This window comes from Aureococcus anophagefferens, assembly GCF_000186865.1.
Source record: "Aureococcus anophagefferens unplaced genomic scaffold AURANscaffold_29, whole genome shotgun sequence".
Taxonomy (NCBI): domain Eukaryota; class Pelagophyceae; order Pelagomonadales; family Pelagomonadaceae; genus Aureococcus; species Aureococcus anophagefferens.
The window spans coordinates 96,230-116,801 of record NW_008705588.1 but is presented as its reverse complement, the minus strand read 5'-3'; the positions used below and the strand labels follow the sequence as shown (position 1 = coordinate 116,801).

At 75.1% G+C, this 20,572-nt stretch overlaps 5 protein-coding genes across 5 annotated transcripts; all 5 read right to left on the bottom strand.

Annotated features, from left to right (window-relative positions):
• Positions 1–204: 204 nt before the first annotated feature.
• AURANDRAFT_13301 (hypothetical protein) lies at positions 205–1,255 on the bottom strand (the record flags this gene model as incomplete). Its single annotated transcript, XM_009042243.1, has 2 exons — positions 205–693; positions 860–1,255. Coding segments are annotated over 2 exons (885 nt in total), but the record flags the coding sequence as incomplete, so codon positions are not given.
• Positions 1,256–8,128: 6,873 nt separating this feature from the next.
• On the bottom strand, positions 8,129–9,703 carry PTA5 (hypothetical protein; the record flags this gene model as incomplete). Its single annotated transcript, XM_009042242.1, has 2 exons — positions 8,129–8,638; positions 8,966–9,703. The coding sequence occupies 2 exons, from the start codon at positions 9,701–9,703 to the stop codon at positions 8,129–8,131; spliced, it is 1,248 nt and encodes a 415-aa protein (XP_009040490.1).
• Positions 9,704–9,904: 201 nt separating this feature from the next.
• On the bottom strand, positions 9,905–10,963 carry AURANDRAFT_32049 (hypothetical protein; the record flags this gene model as incomplete). The annotated part of the gene is made up of 1 exon (XM_009042241.1): positions 9,905–10,963. One exon carries the CDS (start codon positions 10,961–10,963, stop codon positions 9,905–9,907), a length of 1,059 nt encoding a protein of 352 aa, XP_009040489.1.
• Positions 10,964–12,149: 1,186 nt separating this feature from the next.
• AURANDRAFT_66920 (hypothetical protein) lies at positions 12,150–13,649 on the bottom strand (the record flags this gene model as incomplete). Its single annotated transcript, XM_009042240.1, has 1 exon — positions 12,150–13,649. One exon carries the CDS (start codon positions 13,647–13,649, stop codon positions 12,150–12,152), a length of 1,500 nt encoding a protein of 499 aa, XP_009040488.1.
• Positions 13,650–16,516: 2,867 nt separating this feature from the next.
• On the bottom strand, positions 16,517–16,852 carry AURANDRAFT_16873 (hypothetical protein; the record flags this gene model as incomplete). Its single annotated transcript, XM_009042239.1, has 1 exon — positions 16,517–16,852. A coding segment is annotated over one exon (336 nt), but the record flags the coding sequence as incomplete, so codon positions are not given.
• Between the last annotated feature and the right edge of the window lie 3,720 nt (positions 16,853–20,572).

The window sequence follows — 20,572 nt, the reverse complement described above, 5'->3', positions numbered from 1 at the left end:
AGCGCCTTCGCCACTCGCCGCGTCGCACCCTTCTCCACGGTCGGCGCTTCCCACGCGACGCTGGCGTTTCCTGATGGGGAAGTCCATGGCCAAGCACGACGAAGCACGCCAACGTCATTACGCCACGCACCCGCCCCCGAAGTCGAAGGTCGGCGCCTCCACGTCGACGCCGAAGTCCGCCGCGGCTTTCGCCGCGTAGCCGTCGAGCTGGCGCCGGTACTCCGCGTCGAACTGGTCGCTGAGGAGCTTCGAGAAGTGCTGGACCCAGCCGCCGGAGCCGCCCTCGCGGATGTGGCCCGTCGTGTGCGCCGGGTTCGACGCGTTGCCGCCCGGCGCGACGGCGTACTTGGGGTTGCGCGCGTCGGACCTCGCGCCGGCGTCGGCCGCGGCCGCGGACGCCTTCATGCGCTCGAAGGACGACAGGTCCGCGACGCGGTCGATCTCGGCGGCGTCCCGCTCGAGGCCGAGGTGGGCCGCGATGCGCCGGATCTGCTTCCTCGGGTCCGCGCGGAGCGCCTCGTACTTGAGGAAGAGCACGGGCGACCCCGGCGCGCGCGACGCGGCGTGCCAGCGCGCGACGTGCTCGAAGTAGGACCCGGAGGCCATGTAGCCCTTGGTGTAGAGGGCGCACCACGCGTCCATGGGCATGCGCCGCGTCGGCCGCGCGGCCGCGAGGCGCCGGCCTCGGCCGCGCTCTTCGCCCGGCCTTCGCCCGGCGTCGCGGCGGCCGCGCGGCCGGCCGGCCGCGCCGGCCGCGGGGGGCCGGCGCCGCGCCGCCGGCGCGCGCGCCGCGTCCGCCGCGGCGAGGGGCCGGCGCCGCGTCGCCGGCGGCCGCGCGAGGGCGCGCCGGGCCGGGCACGGGCGCGCGCTGGAAGTAGAGGCTCACGGCGGCGTCCTTGGGGTTCCTCGACACGTAGACGACCCGGGACCCGGACGCCGTCAGCGCGTCGACGCCGCGCTTCCCGGGGACGGACCGCGTGCCGACGAGGCTGTCGAAGGGCGCGTGCGACTTGATGACGCGCGGCGCCGGGATGGCGTCGAACTGGTCCAGCGTGAAGCGGCCGCCGCGCTTCGACGCGACCGTGGGCTCCAGCCATACGCAGCCGACGTCGCGCCGCCCGGGCACGTAGGAGTTGCGGCTCGCCGGGTCGAGCTTCGGCGCGACGCCGCTGCCGTGGAGCAGCAGCAGCACGATCTGCTCGACCCAGGTCGTGCCCGTCTTCGGGTAGCTCGCGACCGTGACGTCGCGCGGCCGCAGTCGGACGCCCGCGTGGAGCGCGTCGTAGCGCGCGCCGTCCACGGGCTGGCTCCAGGGGTAGCCCTCGGTCATGCCGTACCAGAGCGGGAACGTCTCGCGGCCGTCGCTCACGTTGAACGTGTAGCTGCCGAAGGCGCGGGCGCCGCGCGCCGCGCCGACGTCCCTATCCGACGCCACGCGCCAGCGCCGCATGTCCAACTCGCCGTCGCGCTGGCCGAAGCGCGGCGCGGCGCAGGAGGCGCGTGCTGTGTGTGGTAGTAGCAGTAGTGCGCAGACACGCAGCGGCCAGGCGCGCGCTTGATGCATGCGCGGGGAGGCGCCCGCAGAGGTCTCCATTGCCACTTCCACCTCGAGAAAGGCCGCGCCGCGCGCGACGCGACGCACGCCTCGACCCCCGGAGCTCGCCTCCCACGCCCCCGGCACCCAGAGGGACGCCTACTCAGAGGGCGGCGAGGGCGGCGTTGGCGAGGAGGTCGAGGAGCTTGCCCTTGGCCGCGGCGGCGTCCTCCGCGGAGAGGACGCGCTGCGTCGCGCGGACGCGGCTCTCCGCGACCTCCGTGATGGCGAAGACGCCGTCGCTCCGGAGCGCGCAGGCCACGGGCACGGTCGGCGCGAGGGGCGGCGCGACGAGGTCGAGGAGGGGCGCGACGTCGAAGAGCGTCACGGCGCCGCGGCCGCCCGTGAGGTCGTGCCACAGGTCGTAGAGCGCGGCTACCGGCGGCGCGGCGTGCGCGCGGACCTCGGCCGGCGAGAGGCTCAGCGCGCCCTTGCAGAACTCCGTCGTGTAGAGCGTCACGGGCGCGGCCCCGAGCGGGCCGCCGGGCCCTAAAACGGCCGCCGCGGCGCCGAGGTCCGCGGCGCAGTTGAACTGGTTCGCGAAGAGGTTCGCCGTGGAGCAGTCCCAGGCCGCGGCCATGGCGCGCACGTGGGCGATCTTCCCCGCGAAGTCCGGGTCGCTCGTCGCCAGCGCGTCGAGCGCCGTCATGGGCCCGCCGACGAGCACGTCGACCGACGCCGCGCCGCGCGTCGCCTCCGCCACGTTCGCCAGCGGCTCGAGGGCGCCGTCGTCGGCGTCGGCCGCGAGCCAGGCCGCGAGGGTCCCGCGCCGGTCCGCCGACCCGTCGAGCTCCGCGAGGAGTCCGCGGTAGTCCGCGGTCGCGACGGCCGCGCCGACCGCGCCGCCGGCGAGGTCCGCGCGGCCGAAGAGGTACTCGGCGACGTGCTCCGCGTGGGCCACGGGCGCCGCCGGCGCCGACCCGCCGTCGTAGAGCCGGAGCGGGCCGCAGCCGTGGGCCCGGGCGAAGCGCCGCAGGTGCGCGGCCGCGGACCGCAGCGCGAGCGCGCTGTCGCCCGCGTCGTCGACCTCGTCGGGGCCGCGCGCGCAGGTCCGCGGGTGGAACGGCCGGCTCCGTACCTGGGGGGGGGGGGCGTGGCGACGGCGCGGGGCGGGGGAAATTTTTCGCGCCTCGAAGTTCGCCGGCCGGCCCGTGAGCACGACGTGCGTCGCGCCGCGGAGCAGCGACGCGCAGACCGCGAGCATGAAGTTGTCCTGCGACGCGCGCGGGTCGCGCGCGACGCGGGCGGCCGCGCGCCACGCACCGGGTCCGGGCAGTCGATGAAGACGACGATCTCGGAGGACGTTGCCATCGACGCCATGCTTGCTAATAGCAGCCCGGAATGCGGCCCGTGCAAACTTCTAAACTTCCTGCCTGATCAACTTCCTGATCATCTCTGGGCTGCCCCGCCGCGCGGCTCCACGACATCCACGGCGTCGGAACATGCTGCGCCTCGTCCTCGCCCTCGCCGCGTACGGCGCCGCTGCCGACGTGTGCCCCGGCAGCGACGCCTGGGTCCACGCGTCCTGCGAGAACACGGTCGTCTTCACGTCGACGTCCTGCGCCGACGTCATGACGGAGATGAAGGCCCGCATCGCGGGTATCGGCCCAGCGTCCTGCGGCCGCGACGATTTTGAGAGCTTCTGACCGGGGAAACGACGAAAACTCCCGACCGACGCGCTTGATAGGCACGGCCTCCGGCGCCTGGACGGACCCGCACAACGGGGGCAAATACGCCGTGGCGTCGTCTTCGGCGACGGCCCTCGCGGGGACGCGGACGACGGCCAACGGCCAGTACACGGACAAGTTCGCCTTCTCCTTCGCGACGGTGTCGGGCGGGTGCAAGCTCGAGGCGTGCTCCGAGAGCCAGGTCACGTCCGTCGCCGACTTTAGCACGAACTATTGCAACCTGCACAACCTCTACTGCGGCTCCCAGGACGGCTGCACGCCCGCGGGCAGCGACTACGCGTACACGGAGACGGACGTCGACACGTCGATCGGCGCCTCCTCGGACAAGGACGCGTGCCTCGGCAAGTCGTTCCTCCGCGCGTCGTCCAAGGTCGCGACGGCCTAGGCGCCCCCCCGGGCCCCCGCTACTAGTACGAAGGACGCTATGACCCGTCCTTCGCCGCGACGCGCCGGAGGGCCGCGCCGGACGACGTGCCGTACTCGGCGGAGATGAAGGCCCGGGCGACCCGGGAGAAGGGCGACGCGGCCGCGGCCGCGTCCGCGGGCGGCTCGTCGAGGGCCGCGGCCGCGGCCGCGCGGAGCGCCTCGCGCGCGAAGTCCGCCTGCGCGGGCTCGGCGCGCGCGACGAGCGCGGCGCCGAGGCCGGCGCCGTCGGCCTCGCCGGCCGTGGCGAGCACGTTCGCGACGTCGTCGGGGCCCCGGCAGCTCAGGGCGAGCGCGAGCGCGAGCGTCGGCGTCGTCGGCGCGCCCGAGGCGGCCTCGAAGAGCAGCGGCGACCCGCCCTGCGCCCGCGTCGCGTCGTCGACGCAGAAGGCGATGAGCGCGCGGAGTTCGTCGAGCGCTCGCTCGGGCACGTCGCGCATGGCCGCGCGCTCCCGGCCCAGGCCGCCGATGGCCGGCAGGAGGTCCTCTTTGAGGCGCACGCCGACGAACGCGGCCGCGTTCGACGACGCGTCCGCGAAGCCGTAGTCGAGCAGGAGCCGCTCGCGGTCCGCGCGGTAGTCGATGAGGACCTCGTCGCCGGCCGCCAGGTCGCGCGTCGCGACGAGGACCGTCGCCAAGGGGTCCGCGCCGCCGCCGGGCGTCCGCACGGCCGCGTTCGCGGCGGCGGCGCCGTGGTTGACGAGGTCGATGACCGGCAGGAGCCGCGTGCGGTCGCGCGCGGCGACGGCGCCGACGACGAGGTCGCTGACTTCGGGCCCGGCCGTGCGCACGAGCGCGCGGCTGCAGACCGTCGCGGACGCCCAGCATAAATCGCGCAACCCGACGCCGTCCGGCGCGAGCGCGCCGTGGACGCCCGCGAGCCCCGCGCGGCGCGCGCGGACCTTGGCCGCCGTCGCCGGCGCGTAGGCCGCGAGGTGCCCGCAGTCCTCGCCGGGCGCGCCCTCCCAGGGCGCGACGGCGTTGCTGTAGGCCCGGGGCAGGTCGTCGAGGTAGGGCCCGAACCTGCTCTCCGCGGCGCGGCGCTCGCCGAGGAGCGCGAGCGCGCAGGGCAGGAACGTCAGCCCCGTCGACAGCAGGTCGCGCCAGGGCAGGTCCCGCACCATGGCCTGGAGCTCCAGATCGTCGCCCTCGGCGAGCGCCTCGACGCCGAGCTGCAGGCGGCCGGGGATGCGCACGAGGCGCGCGCCCGCGGCGATGGGCGCCGTCGCGTAGAGGCCCCGGCCGCGGTCGGCCGCCTCGCACACCTCGATGCCGCCGTCGATGGTCGCGCCCTGCTCCGCGGCCCACTCGAGGAGCGGCGCCGCGAAGAAGAGCGGGAGGCGCATGGTCCTTTGCGCTGCGGCTGCGCGCGCTGCTGCTGCGTGCTTGCGGCGCGAACGGCTGCGGACGGCACGGCGTGTGCTTTTTGCGGCTGTGCTGCGGCGCGATCGGCTTCGGACGACAGAGCAATTGGCCACAGCTCGGCCCCTAGCGCCCTCTCGCACTGGCAGCCATGCCTTCGACTTCTTTGTTGAGGTTCAACAAACTTGTGCTCCCGCTCGCCCTCGGCCCCTCGCGCGCGCCTCCCGCCACGCGCGCCCCGGACGGAGGTGTTACGCGCCGCCGTCGCCGTCGCCGTTTCGGAGCCCCGCGAGCGCGGCCTTGACCATGTCGAGTCCCACGAGGCCGCAGTGGGGCCAGTCGAAGGAGTCGTAGACGTAGCCGAGGTCCGCGTCCGCCGGGCGGAAGAGGTTGTAGAGCTCGCGGTTCGTGTGGTAGGCGCCGCCGCCGCTCCGGCGCCGCGCCCCCCCCGCGGGGGACAGCGCGCCCGCGCGCCAGGGCTGGAGGTCGTCCGGGTTGTGGCCGTAGCACGCGTGGTCGGCGCGCCAGGCTTCGTCGTAGCCGCCGCGCGCGGCCGCGACGAGGCGCTTGAGGTGCCAGACGCGGTCGATGTTGCCGTGGAGCACCCAGAAGGTCGGGTCGTTCGTGCTCGACGCCTGGAACATGTCGCCGATGTGGCCCGGGTCGCAGAGCGCGCGGAGCGCGTCGCCGTAGAGCGGGTCGTCGTCGCGGAGCGCGCCCCCCAGGGGCCGGCCGTCGCCGTCGTAGTAGGCGAGCGACGCGAGCACGCCGGCGTCGCGGAGCACGGCGTGGGGCGACGCCGACGCGTTCGCCGCGCAGGCGCAGCCGCAGGCCGCCGCGGGCGTCGCCCCGGGGTCGCAGCCCGCCGCGCAGGCCAGCACGCCCGCGCGCCACAGGTCCTTGGACAGCGCCTGCACCGAGTGGGCGAAGAGGAGCACCGCGGGCGTCGCCGGCGCGCCGAGGTCGTGGTGCCAGGACCCGCCGAGCGTCTCGTGGACGTGGCCGTGCGCGGCGCTGTTGAGCTGCCTCGCGAGCGACGCCCAGTCGGCCGCGCGGACCGCGCGCGCGAACTCGGCGCAGCCGCTGGGCTTCATGTTGTTCGGGTACCCGTAGACGTGGCCGCTCCGCGTGAGGAAGGGCGTCGGGTCCGCGTTCCAGGGCGCGCGGAGGAGGCCGTAGCCGTTCGCGACCTGCGTGGATTCCAACCACTGGTTTGGGGGGTCCTGACCAAACTTCAGAACTCTCTAGCTCCGTCAAATCGAAGTCGATTCGGCTGATTTTTGGACGAATCGATTGCTCTCATCGAGTTCTCGAAGCACAGCAGAAAACCTCGCGTCGAAACGGTCGCATACGCTCACATTGAAGTCTGGTTGAAGATTTGATTTCCACACAGTTCGCGACGCGCGAGAAGCGGCGCGCGTTCGCCATCGTCGGCGCGAAGGCGAAGCGGCCCGCGGCGAGCGCGCGCAGGCCGTTGGCCGGCGCCGCGGCCCCGAACCAGTCGCCGCGGAACACGGCCGAGGTCCGCCAGGCCGCCGCGTCGTAGAACGTCGACTCGAGCGAGATGTCCCAGTAGGGCACCGTCGCCCAGGGGTAGATCGCCTGGAGCGACCGCTCGTACTCGAGGGTCAGCGCGACGTGGGACGTGACGAAGCCCGCGCCCTGGTGCCAGTGGTCGCAGGCCGCGCGGCCGCCGTAGTAGAGGTGGAGCCGGTTGAAGTGGTCCTTGCTCCGGTAGGCGCTCCCGTAGAGCCGCGACCCGACGTCCGCGGGCAGGCGCTGCATGGCCATGACGCCCTGGAGGAAGGCCTCGCGGTCGCGGTCGCTGAGCGACCGCACCTCGCGGCGCACGTAGCGCACGGCGATTTGAGCCGCGAGCCAGCACGCGCGCGTTTCGTCGACGACGGCGAGGCGCGCCCAGCCGACCTCGGCGAACGCGACGTCCGCGGACGCGCCGTAGCTCCAGAGCGGCGCGCCGCCCGCCGACCACGCCGCGGCCCAGGCGGTGGCCGCGTCGCCGGGCCAGCCCGCGACGCGGAGCGTCGTCGCGCGGAAGGGCTCCGCGACTTCGAGCAACGGGTAGTCCTCGCCCGCCGCGGCCGCCGCCGCGTCGCGCGACCCGGGCCCGTAGGCGTTGGATGCGGCGACGCGCGCGCCGCCGAGCGCGCCGCCGCAGCCGGGGCCCTCGTAGCGCTGCGCCGCCGCGGCGTCGCCGGGGGACGCGACCGCGCCCATCTCGGCGGCGAGAAAATCTTCGACGTCCCGGGGGATCTCCGGGTCGTCGCGGGGCGCGTACGGCGCCGGGTCGGTCGCAAGCGCCGTCGTCGACAGCGCCGCCGCGCCGTCGCGCGCGGGGCGCGCGAGCAGTGCGACTGCGGCGACGGCAAGGAAGACGGCGCCGGCGGCGACGAGGGCCGCGGCGACGGTGTTTGGGCGCCGCATCGGTCGGTGCGGCGGCCCGGAGGGTGGTGCCGAGGACTCGCGGGAGGGGGTCACGCCATGCGCGACACGACGACGCGTCGCGCGCGGGGCGAACCGTGAATTCACTGACTTGGGCCCAGACCGGGCCTCACCTCTCGACAGGTCCGCCCTCGCAGCAGGCAGGCTCCTCCTCGAGCCGCACGTACGTCCGCACGAGGACGGGTCCGCGCCCCGAGCCCCCCAACATCGCACAGACCGCGCGACGCGAAAGCAGAAGGGACGAGCGTTACCTGTTCGTAGAACCTGTTCGTGCAGAAGCTTACGAGCGGGAGCGCGCTGGACGGGGGCGGGGATGGGGGAGTACTTCGTAGTAGTTGAGGTCGCAGAGGGCGAGCGGGAACGTGCCCTCCATCTTGTTGCCGAGGAGGTACCTGCGACGCCGAGGGGCGGTCGCGCGGCGCGCCGGGCGTCGGGGACGCGGGGGGAACTCGCTGAACTCTCGCCGAGGCGGGCGTCGCGGCGGACCTCCGCGACCTCGGAGCAGGTCGGTCGACTTCGGTCGACACCGCGTGGTCCGAACGGCGACCGGGCCACACGACGCGCCTTACGACCGGTACCCGCGACCGACCCCGACGCGGCGTCACAGCGCGGGTCGGAGGCAGGCGTACGCGAGCGCGGCGACGAGGCCCGCGACGAGGGGCGTCGCGACCCAGGAGAGGAAGATGCGCGCGAGGAGCCGCGTGTTGACCGCGTCGGAGGCGCGCGCGCCGTCGCCGGACGCGAGGCCGACGCCGACGACGGCGCCGACGCAGAGCTGCGTCGTCGACACGGGCCAGCCCTCGGCGGACGCGACGAGCGACGCGAGCGAGTAGCCGAGCTCGATGTTGAAGCCGCGGGCCGGCGTCATCTTCGTCGCGTCGCGGCCCACGGTGCGCATGACGCGCGCGCCGAAGAGGCCGAGGCCCGCGGCGACGCCCGCGCCCGCGTAGAGGAAGAGCCACTTGGGCGTGCGCGCGGTGGATCGGACCTCGCCGTCGGCCCAGGTCTGCCAGATCGCCGCGACGGGCGCGACCTCGTTGGCGACGTCGTTCGCGCCCGCGGCGAACGCCGCGAGCGCCGCGGACGCGACCTGCGCGGCGCCGAAGACGGCCTCGACGTCCGGGTCGAAGGACCGCGCGGCGCCGTGCGCGGCCACCGTGGCCGCGCCGTCGGCGCCGCCGAAGGGCGAGGGCGCCGCGGCGCCGTCGTCGCCGCCGTCGCCGTCCGTCAGCGGCCGCTCGTCGTCGCGCCGCAGCGGGTTCCGCTTCGGCGAGCCGCCCGCCGGCACCGGCGCGAGCTCCAGCGTCCGCGGCCCCGGCGCCGCGGGCGCGAAGCGGAGCGCGCCGGGCCAGAGCGTGAAGACCGTGAGCGCGCCCCAGGCCCCGGCGACGCCGACGAGCGCGCACGCGACGACCTCGAGCGCCGTCGCTCGGTTGACGGGATCGTTCGCGTTCCGCGGGTCCCAGCCGCGCGTGTGCGGGTGGAACTGCTGCTGGACGACGACGAACCAGGCGAGGGCGAAGGCGACGCCCCCGAGGAGCAGGGCCATGTAGGCCGGCGCGCGGCGGAGCGCGACGGCCCTGTCGCGGTCGAGGAGGACGACGCGGCTGAGGCGGAAGAGCGCGACGGCCAGGACCATGGAGATCAGCGGCGCGACGAACCACTGGAGCACGACGCCCGCGACGCCGCCGCAGGAGAGGCGGCCCGTCTTCTTCGAGTAGCGGCAGACGCGCGCGCCGTCGCTCCAGCGGACGCCGCGGCCGCCGCCGCGGTCGCGCGAGATCATCGCGCCGACCAGACCGCCGAGCACGGCCTGCGTCGTCGACACGGGCAGCCGGAGGGCCGTCGCGCCGCCGACGTAGGCGACGGACCCGACCATGGCGCAGAGCATGAGCAGCATGAGCTCCTCGGGCGCGCCGTCGCCCGAGTCGCCGGAGAACCGCTCGACGTCGACGATGCCCTTGCGGATCGTCTCCGTGACCGCGCCGGACATGAGCACGGCGCCGCCGACGTTGCAGACCGCCGCGAGCACCAGCGCCTGGCGCAGCGTCACGACGCCCGCGCCCACGGACGTGCCGAAGGCGTTGGCGACGTCGTTGGCGCCCATGGCCATGGCCATGAGGAAGCACGCGACGAACCCGGCGACGACGATCCACCGGCTGCCCTGCTTGTCCATGGCGCGGCGCGGCGAAACGGCTCAGCAGCGCGGACGACGCGCGATGGGGGCTTCAGGCGCAGCGTGGGCCCATCATAAGCGTGACGCCGCGGACAGGGTCATGTTGACGACAAGCTGAACGGGCGCGCACCCGCGGACGCAGCCAGCCGCCGCGGGACCCGGCACGGGCGACGACGCGACGGGTTTAGTGCGAGGCGCGCCTCACTTCTTCGCCGCGTCGGCGCCGTCCTTGGCGTCGGCCTTGGCGTCGGGCTTCTCGTTCTCCTTGGCGCCGTCCTTGGCGCCGTCGGCCGGGTCGCCCTTCTTCTTGTCGTCCTTGGGCTTGGGGTTCTCGGCCTCCTCCTCGAGGCGCTTGTTCGTGATCTTGTTGTTGACGAGCTCGTGGAGGGCGATGATGCAGCGGACGAGGGCCGCGCAGTAGATGGCGAGGTGGTAGTCGTTCGTCTTCACGAGCATCGACGACACGAGCGCGTCGACGTTGAGGTTGGGCATGAGGTTGAAGATCATTTGACAGTTGTACATGATCTGGTTGTTCGCCGGGAGCTTGCCGGCGAGCACGGCCTCGAGGTAGGCCTTCATCTCCGCGAGGCGGGACCGGAGCGCGACCAAACCGGCCATCTTGTGCTTGATCTGCGACGCGAGCGTCGACACGGTGGGGTCGTTGACGTCGCGCAGGAGGTGCTCGACGCCGACCTCCTCGGCCTCGTAGGCGCCGATCATGGAGCTCACGTGCTTGAAGGTGCGCTGGATCTCCTTGCGCGCCGCGCCGGACTCGGCCTCGACCTCCTCGACGGACACGTAGGCCGTCGTCGGGATCGCGTCGTTCTCGGGCCGCACGTCGATGATGACGAAGACGGGCTGGGCGCAGTAGTCCTGCATCAGCGCGTCGATCTTGATGTCGTTCTCCTTGATCTTCGGGCCCGTCGAGTAGTAGCCGACGACGACCTCGCGCGCGTTGACCTTCTTGTACATGCGGTACATGGTCTCGAGGTAGTTGTGGTCCAGGTACCAGATCGCCGGGTTCTTGCTGTCCTCCTCGAAGGGCACGGCGAAGGAGTTCGTCACGTCGACGTCGCCGCCCGACCGCGTGCCCAGCAGCACGCCGACGACGCGCTTCTTCGTGTCGCGCGCGACGCGGTTGTAGTGGTCCACGGTGGACAGCAGCACGAGCGGGTGCACGACGACCGTCACCTTGGGGCCGGACGCCTCGCCGCTCACGACCGCCTCCGACGTCGTGATGGCGCCCTCGCGGTCCGCCATGGCAAAAACGCGGCCGGCTCGGCGCGCCGCGGAGACACAAAAACGCGGGCCGCGGCGCAGCCGACGAAGCCTCCGACGGGAGGCGCGGTGACACTTCGCACCGGCGGGACGCGCACGGCCGTCGGCGTACACTGGCGCGCGCGGCGACCACCTCGTCTGTGCCCGCAGCGACCCCTCGCGATGCGACTTCGCGTTTGCGCCGGCGCCCCGAAGCCTCGGCAAAGCGACGCGCCGCCGGTGCCCGCCGCGCGGAGCGGAGCGATAGCTCGAACCACGTCGTAATCGCAACGCACGGGTCGGGCCCGGGATCGAACGAACGACCTAGCGCCGTCGATGGCGGCGTGCATGAAGACCGCGGATTCGCGCGCCGCGCCGCGCCGTGCCGTCGCGCGCGCGCGCGACGGCGGGAACGGCGCGAGCTTCCAGTGCTGCCCGTTGCCGGGCCAGCCCCGGGACCTCGCGCGCTCTCCCACGCAGGAGGCCGCTCGCGGAAGACTTCTCGCTGGTTGCCGTTTTTGTTGAACTCCATTGCCCTAAAGTGAAGCAAAGCCTCTCGACCTGCTGCGCCTCTCCGTAGCGCGTCGAGCTCTCCGAGGCGCGCGCGCCTCGAACCGCACCAACGCGGTTGCAGGTCGACGCCGAACACAGCCATGTCCGACATCGTCGAAGCCGCCCTGGCGCGCATGGACGCGCCGACGCCGCCGCCGCTCACGGGCCCGACCATCAAGGTCAAGGTGCTCTTCTTCGCGTCGGCGCGCGAGATGGCGGGCTGCGACAGGTACGTCGCGGAGCTCCCCGTCGGCGCGCGGACGTCGACGCTCCGCGCGCACCTCAAGGACAAGTTCCTGCTCCTGGGGGAGGGCGCGCTCGACACGCCGATGGCGATCAACGAGGCCTACGTGCCCTACGACGAGGACCCGGAGCTGTCGGACCTCGACGACGTCGCGCTCATCCCGCCCATCAGCGGCGGCTAGGGGCGCGCGACACGTAAGGGCGGCGCACGCCCGGCGGCGGGGACGACGGGGCGCGCGCGCGCCTCGCGCCCGGAGCCGTCGGACCTCGACGACGCCGCGCGCATCCCGCCGACCAGCGGCGGCGAGGGGCGCGCGCAAAGCTCGACGACGCCGCGCGCATCCCGCCGGCCGGCGGCGGCCCGGGGCGCGCGCGACCGCCGACGCGTCCGGCCTTAGACGGGGAAGACGGGCGGGAGCCGCGTGCGCGCGGCGACGTGGTCCGGCGGCGCCGCGCCGGGCGCGAGGAGCTCGGCCTGGTCCCACGCGGGGCCGAAGGCCGCGGCGACGGCCGCCGCGCGGCGCCGCGCGCGGAGCGCGACGGCCGCGTGGCCGAGCGCCCAGGCCGCGGCGAAGGCCGCGAGGCTCGCGGCGTCCGCGGCGCCCCGCGCGCCGCCGGGGAGCGCGCGGACGGCGACGTGGGAGACGCAGGTCGCGCCGGCGAAGGCGAGGCACGCGGCGCCGTAGGCGTCGAGCGCCGTCGCGCGCGCGGCCGCCGGCGGCCGCCTCGCGGCCGCCGCGGCGCGCGCGGCGGCGACGGCGAGGAGCGCGAGGAAGCCGGCGACGAGCCGCGGCGCGACGCGGTGGGGGCGGACCGCGTAGGGCAGGAGCGCGAGCGCGGACGCGCCCGCGAGCGCCGCGGCCGCCGCCGCGTGGGGCCGCCAGCGGCGCGAGAGCGCGAGGCGCAGCGTCAGGACGGGCCGGTCGCCGACCTTGTCCGCCACGGCCAGCGCCGGCGCGCGCACGTCCCAGCCGCGGAGCCGCGCGTTGAGCGCGAGCGACCCGCCCACGGGCAGCCAGAACGCGGCCGCGCCGGCCGCGCGGTCCGCGTCGAGGGCGACGCGGAGCGCCGGCGTCGCGACGTCGAAGGGGAACTGGGCGCCGTCGCCCGGCGCCGCGAGCTCGAGACCGGCCGGGAGCGCGTAGGCCCGCTCGAAGACCGGCGACCGCGCGTCGTCGTCGCCCGGCGCCGCCGCGAGGTCGCAGGCCGCCGGCCGCGCGTTCGCGAGGGCCAGGCGCGGCGGCGCCGCGGGCGCGACGCGGTCCAGCTTGCGCGAGTCGAGCTCCGCGGCGACGCGGCCGTCGTAGTGCGAGACGACGACGCGCCCCGCGACTCGGAAGCCGCCGTCGACCTCCCACAGATCGTCGAGCTCCACGGCGGCGCAGACAGCGCCGGGGTAGGCGGCCCAGCCGCCCGCGGCGACGAAGGCGTCGTAGGCGCCGCGCGTCGCGAAGTCGTGGCCGCGGCAGAACGCGGCGAAATCGGGCGGGACGACGGCGGGCGCGCGGGCCTGGCGCGGGAAGTGGTCGTCGCGCCAGGCCCGGAAGGCCGCGGCGTCCTCGGCCATGGCGCCGACGCTCGCGAAGAAGGCGCCGCGCGGCGCCGCGCGCGGCGGCGGACCGTCCGGCACGGCGATCGCCGTCGCGCGCGGCGCGGCGTCGCCGACCTCGAGGTGCTCGACGGCCGCGACGGGCACGGCGGCGTCGCCGCCGCCCTCGCCCATGAGCGCCTCGAAGCGCTTCTCGGACTCGGACCGCATCTCCCGCGGCGCGACGACGATGGAGTCCTCGTAGATCGCCGGGCAGTCCCGCAGGTCCGTCGCCCCGTTGCCGGGCGTGCACGTGTACTCGGAGAAGCCGCAGGTCCAGCTCGACGGCGACGCGCCCCAGTCCATGGGGGCGCGCGGGGGGCGGCGGCTCCTCCCCGACGAGGTGTCCCAGGTCCTTCGGAGTGCGGGGCAGCTAGTTCGGAAAGTTGCACTGCACTAGCCCTTCAAAAACGGATGATTTTTTTTTGGGCTAGCGCATGATGGTGCTTTCTCTCTCGCGCTAGCGCATTCGTATGGGCGCCGCCGCCTCGGCGTCGAGCCTCGGCGATGGGGAGAAGCTCGCCATCTTCGACGCCATCGCCGCGTCGCCGGAGGCCCTCGCCGCGGTGGCCAAGCTCCTGCCCGCGTCGCTGCCCGAGGCCGTCGAGCCGCCGCCGCCGGCGTCGCCGCGGCCCGCCGCGGCGCCGGCGGCCGCGGCGGACCCCGGCGACGCGTCGGAGGAGAGCGACGAGGACGACGACGGCAGCGACGCGTCGTCGGCGGGCGCGTCGTCCGCGCCGGCGCCGACGGACGCGGCCGTGTCCGCTCTGTGGTCCATCGCCGGCAACGTGCCGCGCCGCGCGCGGCGCCGGCGCCGCGGCGGCGACGACGGCGGCGACGACGGCGGCGCGACGGTCAAGGTCTGGACGGCGAAGCACCCGGGCAACGTCGACCTCGTGCGCAGGTGCATCGACGGCCTGCCCGACTGGCGCGAGGAGCCCCGCGCCGAGGCCAGGTTCGGCGCGAGCTGCCAGATCGTCTGGGTGTCCAAGGCCATCGACAGCATCCGGGCCACGGGCAAGTTCGAGACCGTGGCCGGCACCCTCGGGCCCCGGCAGATCATCAGCCGCTTCGAGGGCATGCGCCAGGGCAGCACAAGAGAGCGAAATTCCCAACTTCAAAGGCTCCGATCTCGGCCATTTTCCACTCGTTTCGGCTGATTTTTGGACGAGCGATCATCTCTCGGAACGGTCTCGAAGCGTGGATGTGTTTTCCGTAACGCGCGCGCGCGGAACACTCACGTTGAAGCGACGTTGAATCACCCTTGTGCTGCCCAGGCATGCGCGAGCTCGCGGACAAGGCCGAGACGGAGCGGTGCCTCGCGCGGTGCCGCGAGGCCGGCGTCGCGGGCCTCGGGCCCGGCGCCGGGTCCTTCTTCCCGCGGACCTGGCTCCTGCCCGAGGCCCGCGACGAGCTCTTCGAGCACGTGAAGAAGCGGCGCGCGTCCGCGCAGCGGCGCGGCGCGGCGCCGCCGACGGTCATCTTCAAGCCCGCCGCGGGCTCCGAGGGCAACGGCATCGTCCTCATCCAGCACGAGAGCCGGCTGCCGTCGGCGTCGGGCTACCTCGCGGCGAAGCCCGCGGTCGCGCAGACCTACGTGAGCCCCCTGCTCTACGACGGCGTCAAGTTCGACCTGCGGCTCTACGCGCTCGTGCGGTCCGTGGACCCGCTCGAGGTCTACCTCCACCGCGAGGGCCTCGCGCGCTTCTGCACGGAGCCCTACGCGCCGCCGACGGCGGACAACCTGCACCGGGCCTACGCGCACCTCACGAACTACTCGCTCAACAAGCGGTCGGACGCGTACGTCAACGCGACGGACGTCGCGGCGGCGGCGGACCGCGAGGCCTTCGCGGGCGCGTCGAAGCGGCCCGCGTCCTACGTGATCCAGGAGCTCGACGCCAAGGGGCTCATCGACGCGCCGACGGTCTGGGCGCAGATCGAGCGGCTCTCGGCGCTCGTCGCCTTCGCCTTCCAGCCCGAGCTCGCGCTCCGCTACCGGTCGACGTTCCCGGCGGCGGCGAAGGAGACGCTCGGCGCCGCGGCGGCGCCGCGCGGCGACGACGGCGAGCCCGGCGACGACGCGCGGCGCGCGTTCCACGTGCTCGGGCTCGACGTCATGCTCGACAAGCGGGGCGTGCCGCGGCTCATCGAGGTCAACTCGAACCCGTCGCTCGCCATCGACCAGGAGGTCGAGGTCGACGGCGAGACGGTCAAGGAGGAGTCGCCCGTGGACCTCTACGTGAAGACGCGCGTGCTCTCGGACATGATGGTCCTCGTCGCCGAGGGCGCGCGCGACCCCGCGCTCCGGGCCATCGTCGGCGGCGGCGCGCCCGCGCCGCCGCGGGACCTGACGCTCCTCGACCGCTGCCGCCGCCTCTACGCCGCGGCGCTCCTCAAGCCGGAGAAGGGCATGGGATCCGGCCAGTGGGTCCGCTTCTGCCGCGACGCGGGGCTCCTCGACCTCCCGGGGAACATCCTCAAGGCCGACCTCGAGATCATGCACGCCAAGCTCTGCGCCCAGCAGCTCTGGAGCTCGGACCAGCCCGCCCAGAAGCTCATGCGCCACTCGACCTTCGCCCGCGCGCTCGTCGCGCTCGCCGCGAAGGCGTTCCCCGACGAGCCGTCGACGGCCGACAAACTCGAGAGCCTCCTCTCCCACATCGCGCGCGCGGACGAGGGCGAGTAGCGCCACGTTACGCGGCTTCCCGCTTCGCCTTCTTCGCCTTCTTCTTCTCGAGCGGCGAGCCCGGCGGATCCGTCGCGGCCTCGCGCGCGGCCTTTCTCGCCTTCTTCCGCGCCTTTTTCTCCGCGCGCGCGGTGGCCTCGTCGTCGTCGTCGGCCGCGCGCTTCTCGGCCGGCGCGGCCGCCTCCTCGGCGGCCGCCGCCTCCTTGGCGGCCTTCTTCGCGGCTTTTCTCGCCTTCTTCGCGGCCTTCGCGTCGGCCTCGGACGCCTTCTCGGGCGCGGGCGCCTTCTCCGGCGCGGCTGCAGCGGCCGCGGGCGCCTCCTTCTCGGGCTCGGATGCCTTCGCGGGCGCGGCCGCGTCCGCCGCGGGCGCCGCCGCCGCCGCGGCGTCGAAGGCGGCCTTGGCGGCGTCGCGCTTCGCGGCGAGGTACGCCCAGAGCCGCGCGACGAGGCCCGCGTCGCGGAGGTTCAGCGAGTTGCCGACGAAGTTCTTGAACTTCTTCTCGTTGCGCGGCACGTTGTCGAGCGCCGCGAGCCGCGGCAGCAGCGGCGCGAGCTCCGCCGGCGCGGCGCCGTCGCCCGCGGAGCCCTCGACGACGTCGGACCACGCGTCCTGCGCGCTCCGCTTCTTCGGCGCCTGGTAGAGGTGGCCCTCGTAGCGCTCCGCCTCGCTCATGCACGTCGAGTGCTGCAGGTAGCTGTCGTCGTAGAACGACTTGTTGCAGTCGACGCAGGTGATGGCGCTGCACGAGCACTTGCAGAGGTGCGCCGCGACTTTCAAGCGCTTCAGCGTCTCGTTACAGTCCTCGCACACGAAAAAGACCATGGTTGCGAGGTGAGGTGTGGCGCGGCCGCTTTGCTTGCAATTTGGTGCGGAGCGTGAGCCACACCGCCGAGGGCTGAACAAAGGCGATAGCGATGCAACAAGACTGCAACACGGTGCAGTTTGCTGCTTCTCGGGCTCATCGGAGCAAGCAAGCATGTTGTCTGTCGCACGATCAATAATGCACTAGCATGCAGTCTCTCTGGCAGCGCACGCGCATCTCGGTCAACACGGATGGCGTCGAGCTCTCCGTCCGCGACCTGGAACGCGGCAAGAGCCGCGTCGGCGCGCTGCGCGTCATCTTCTCCTGGCTCGCCCTGCTCTCACCGACGCGACCGTTCCTCGAGGTCGAAGTCAGCGACGCGTCGCTCGACGCCGCGGACGCGTCGCTCGACAACAAACCGCCGGCGCCGTCGGCGCCGGCGCCGCGCGCCGAGTGGCTCGAGCGGCTCGTCGCCGTCGCGTCGTACGCGCTCGCGTGGGCCGCCGCCGTCGCCGCGCGCGACTGCCGGCTGACGCTGCGGCGCTGCCGCCTCGCCGCGGCGGGCGTCGGCTCGCTGGCCGTGGAGCACGCGACGGCGGACCTGTCGCTGCGGCCGCCGCGCGCGCGCCGCGCGCGCGAGCCGCCGCCGGGCGCGCGGCTCGCCGCGGCGACGTTCCACCGCCTCGGCGCCGCCGCCGCGGGCGACCGCGCGGGCGCCGTCGCGCGCGTCGACGCCCGCGCGCGGGGCGTCTCCGTCGCCCTCGGCGCGCGCTGCGCGAGCGCCGAGGTCGCGACGGCCGCGGTCCGCTACGCGGCGGGCGGCGGCGGCGAGGACGACGCCGTCGCCGCGGAGCTCGACTGCCGGCGCTGCGGCGTCCTCGCCGGCGACGACGACGCCGAGCGGAGCGTGGGCGGCCTCGTCGCGTCCCTCGCCTGCGCCGTGTCGCGCGGCGACGACTGGGCGCTGAAATCGGGCGCCGCGTCCGTCGCAGCGCGCGGCTCCGGGCGCCGCGGCGACGGCGCGGTCTTCGCGGCGACGGCAACCCTCAAAGACCGGCGGCTCGACGTCGACGCGCAGGTCCTCGGCGACGTCGACGAGGAACTGCCGCCGGCCCTCGCGCGGGGCTGGGCGCGGCCCGCGGCGCGCTCTTCGCCGCCGCGCGTCGCCTTCGACCGCGTCGACGCCGCGGTCCGCTGCGCGGCGGGCCTGCGCCTCGGCGTCGGCGGCGTCGCCCTCGTCGTCGAGCGGGGCAGCCGCGCCAAGGCCAAGTACGTCGACGGCAAGTTCGGCGGCGCGTTCGCGTTCTCGCGCGTCGCCGTCGAAGTCGGCGGCGAGGCCGTCGTGGCCGCGCGCGACGCCAAGCTCGACGCCGAGGCCGCCGCGAGCCTGCGGGGCAAGCTGAGCTGCGAGGCCGTCGACGTCCGGGCGTCGCCGGAGCTCGTCGCGGCGCTCTCGGAAACGCTCGCGGAAATCGCGCCGGCCGGCGGCGGCGGCGGCGCCGCCGTCGAGCTCCGCGCGGACGTCGGCGCGGTCGACGTCACGCTCTTCGGCGGGTCGGACTACGGCGACGCGACCGCCTTCTGCGTCGCCGGCGCCGCCCGGGGCGTCCACGTCGCGAGGACCGCGGGCGGGCCCGCGACGGTCCGCGTCCGCGACGCGGACGCGCGCGCGTCGGGCCCCGCGTGGAATTCAAATCTTCAACCCGACTTCAATGTGCGCATATGCGACAGTTTTGACGCACGCTCTTCGGCCGTGCTTCGAGAACTCGACGAGAGCCATCGATTCGTCCAAAAGTCAGCCGAATCCACTTCGATGTGACCGAGCTAGAGAATTCTGAAGTTTGGTCAGGACCGCCCAAACCGGCGGTTGCATTCCACACAGGTCGGGCCCGCGCGCGGCCGCGGCCGGCGCGCCGTGCGTGGCCCTGCGGCCCGCGGGCGACCCCGCGGCCCTCGTCGCGTCCTACGAGCCGGGAAAACTCCTCGACGTCGCGCTGGGCGTTGTCGAGCTCGCGGGCGACGCCGCGGCCGCGGCCGACTTCGCGCGCGCGGCGCGCGCGTTCCGGCCCGCGCCGGCGGCGCCGGCGCCGGCGCTGGCCCTGCGGTGCTCCGCGGCGCGCGTCGCCGCCGCCTTCCACCGGGGCGCGACGAGCGCGGCGCTCGAGTGCGCGGACGTCCGATTCGACGCGGCGGCCGGCGGCGCGTACCGCGGCGGCGCCGCGCGCGCGGCGCTGCGCGCGGCCTGGCGCGACGGCGCCGGCGCGCGCGACCTCGTCGTCGCGACGGGCGTCGCCGTCGCCGGCGGCGCGGGGCGCGCGCCGTCCTGCGACGCCGCGGCCGCGGACGTCGCGTACGTCTCGGCTGCGTGGTCGTTCGTCGCGGACGTCGCCGCGGGCCTCGCGCCGCCGCCCGGCGGCGGCGGCGCGCCGGTCGCCGGCGCGCTCAGCGTCGCGACCCTCGCCGTGACCGTGCCCGCGGCGGAGGCGTCGCCGCGGCGCCTCCGGCTCGACGCGCGCGACGTCGCCGCGGAGCTCGCCGGCGGCGCCGCGACCCTGGCGGCGCGCGAGCCGCGGCTCTCGGCGTCCCACGGCAACGGTTTCCGGGCCCTCGCGTCCCTCGGCGCGTCCCTCGAGGCGCGCGTCGCCGCGGGCGACGACGGCGTCGCCGCGGACGTGCGCTGCGACGCGCTCGACTGCGGCGACCTCGCGCGCCGCGACTACGAGCTCCTGCGCACGGCCCTCTGGCGCAACGTCGCCGGCGGCGACGAGCCGCCGGCGGCGGCGCCGGGGCCGCCCTTCTCGCTCCGCATCGCGGCGGACCGCGGCGCCGCGCGGCTCCGCGCGCCCGCCGCGGGCGATTTGGACGCGGCGGGCCTCGCGTGCTCCGTCCGACGCGCGGCGGGCGGCGTGACCTTCGCGCTGGCCGCGACGACGGCGACGGTGACGCGCGACGGCGCGGCCATCGCCCGGCCCCTCGGCGCCGGCGGCGGCCCGGCCTTCGAGCTCAGTGTCGGCCCCGCGGCGACGACGCTGTCGCTCGCCGACTCCGCGCTCGTCTGGGACGGCGGCCACTGGTGGCCCCTGCGGGACTGGTTCGGCTTCGACCACGAGCGGCGAACAGAAGACGGCGCCTTCGACGCGCCGGACGCGCCGCCGGCGGAACACGGCGACTACGCGTTCGGGCTCCGGATCGCGCGCGCGCGCGTCGCGCTCCCGGCGCCGGGCGGCGGCGCCGCGCTCGCGCTGGACGTCCGGGGCGACGTCGCCTACGACTACGACTACGCCGGGCGGCGCCACCGGGGCCGCTGGCTCGCGCGGTCCGTCGACGCCGCTCTGGGCGACGCCGCGGGGACCGTACTCGCCGGCGGCGGCGGCCTCGCGGTCGCGGGTCTGGAATCCGCGGAGCTCTGGACGTCGCCGGACGAGACGCGGCGCTACCTCCACGTCAAGTCGTCGGGCGCCGTCGCCGCCTGCGCCACGGGCGACGCGCTCGTCCGCGACTTTGGCGTCGCGGCGGCGTGCGTCAAGCGCGCGCTCGGCTGGGACGACGCGCCGCCGGCGGGCGCGCCGCCGTCGAAGCTCGAGGCCTTCGAGGTCACCTTGGACGGCATCGCGGCGCGCGCGGGCGGGCGCGAGGCCGCCGTCGCGGGCGCGCGCTACGCGCGGCGGTCGACGGGGGGCGCGTGGGCGACGACGCTCGACGTCGCCGACGTCGCGCTCCGCGAGGCGGCGCCCGACGGG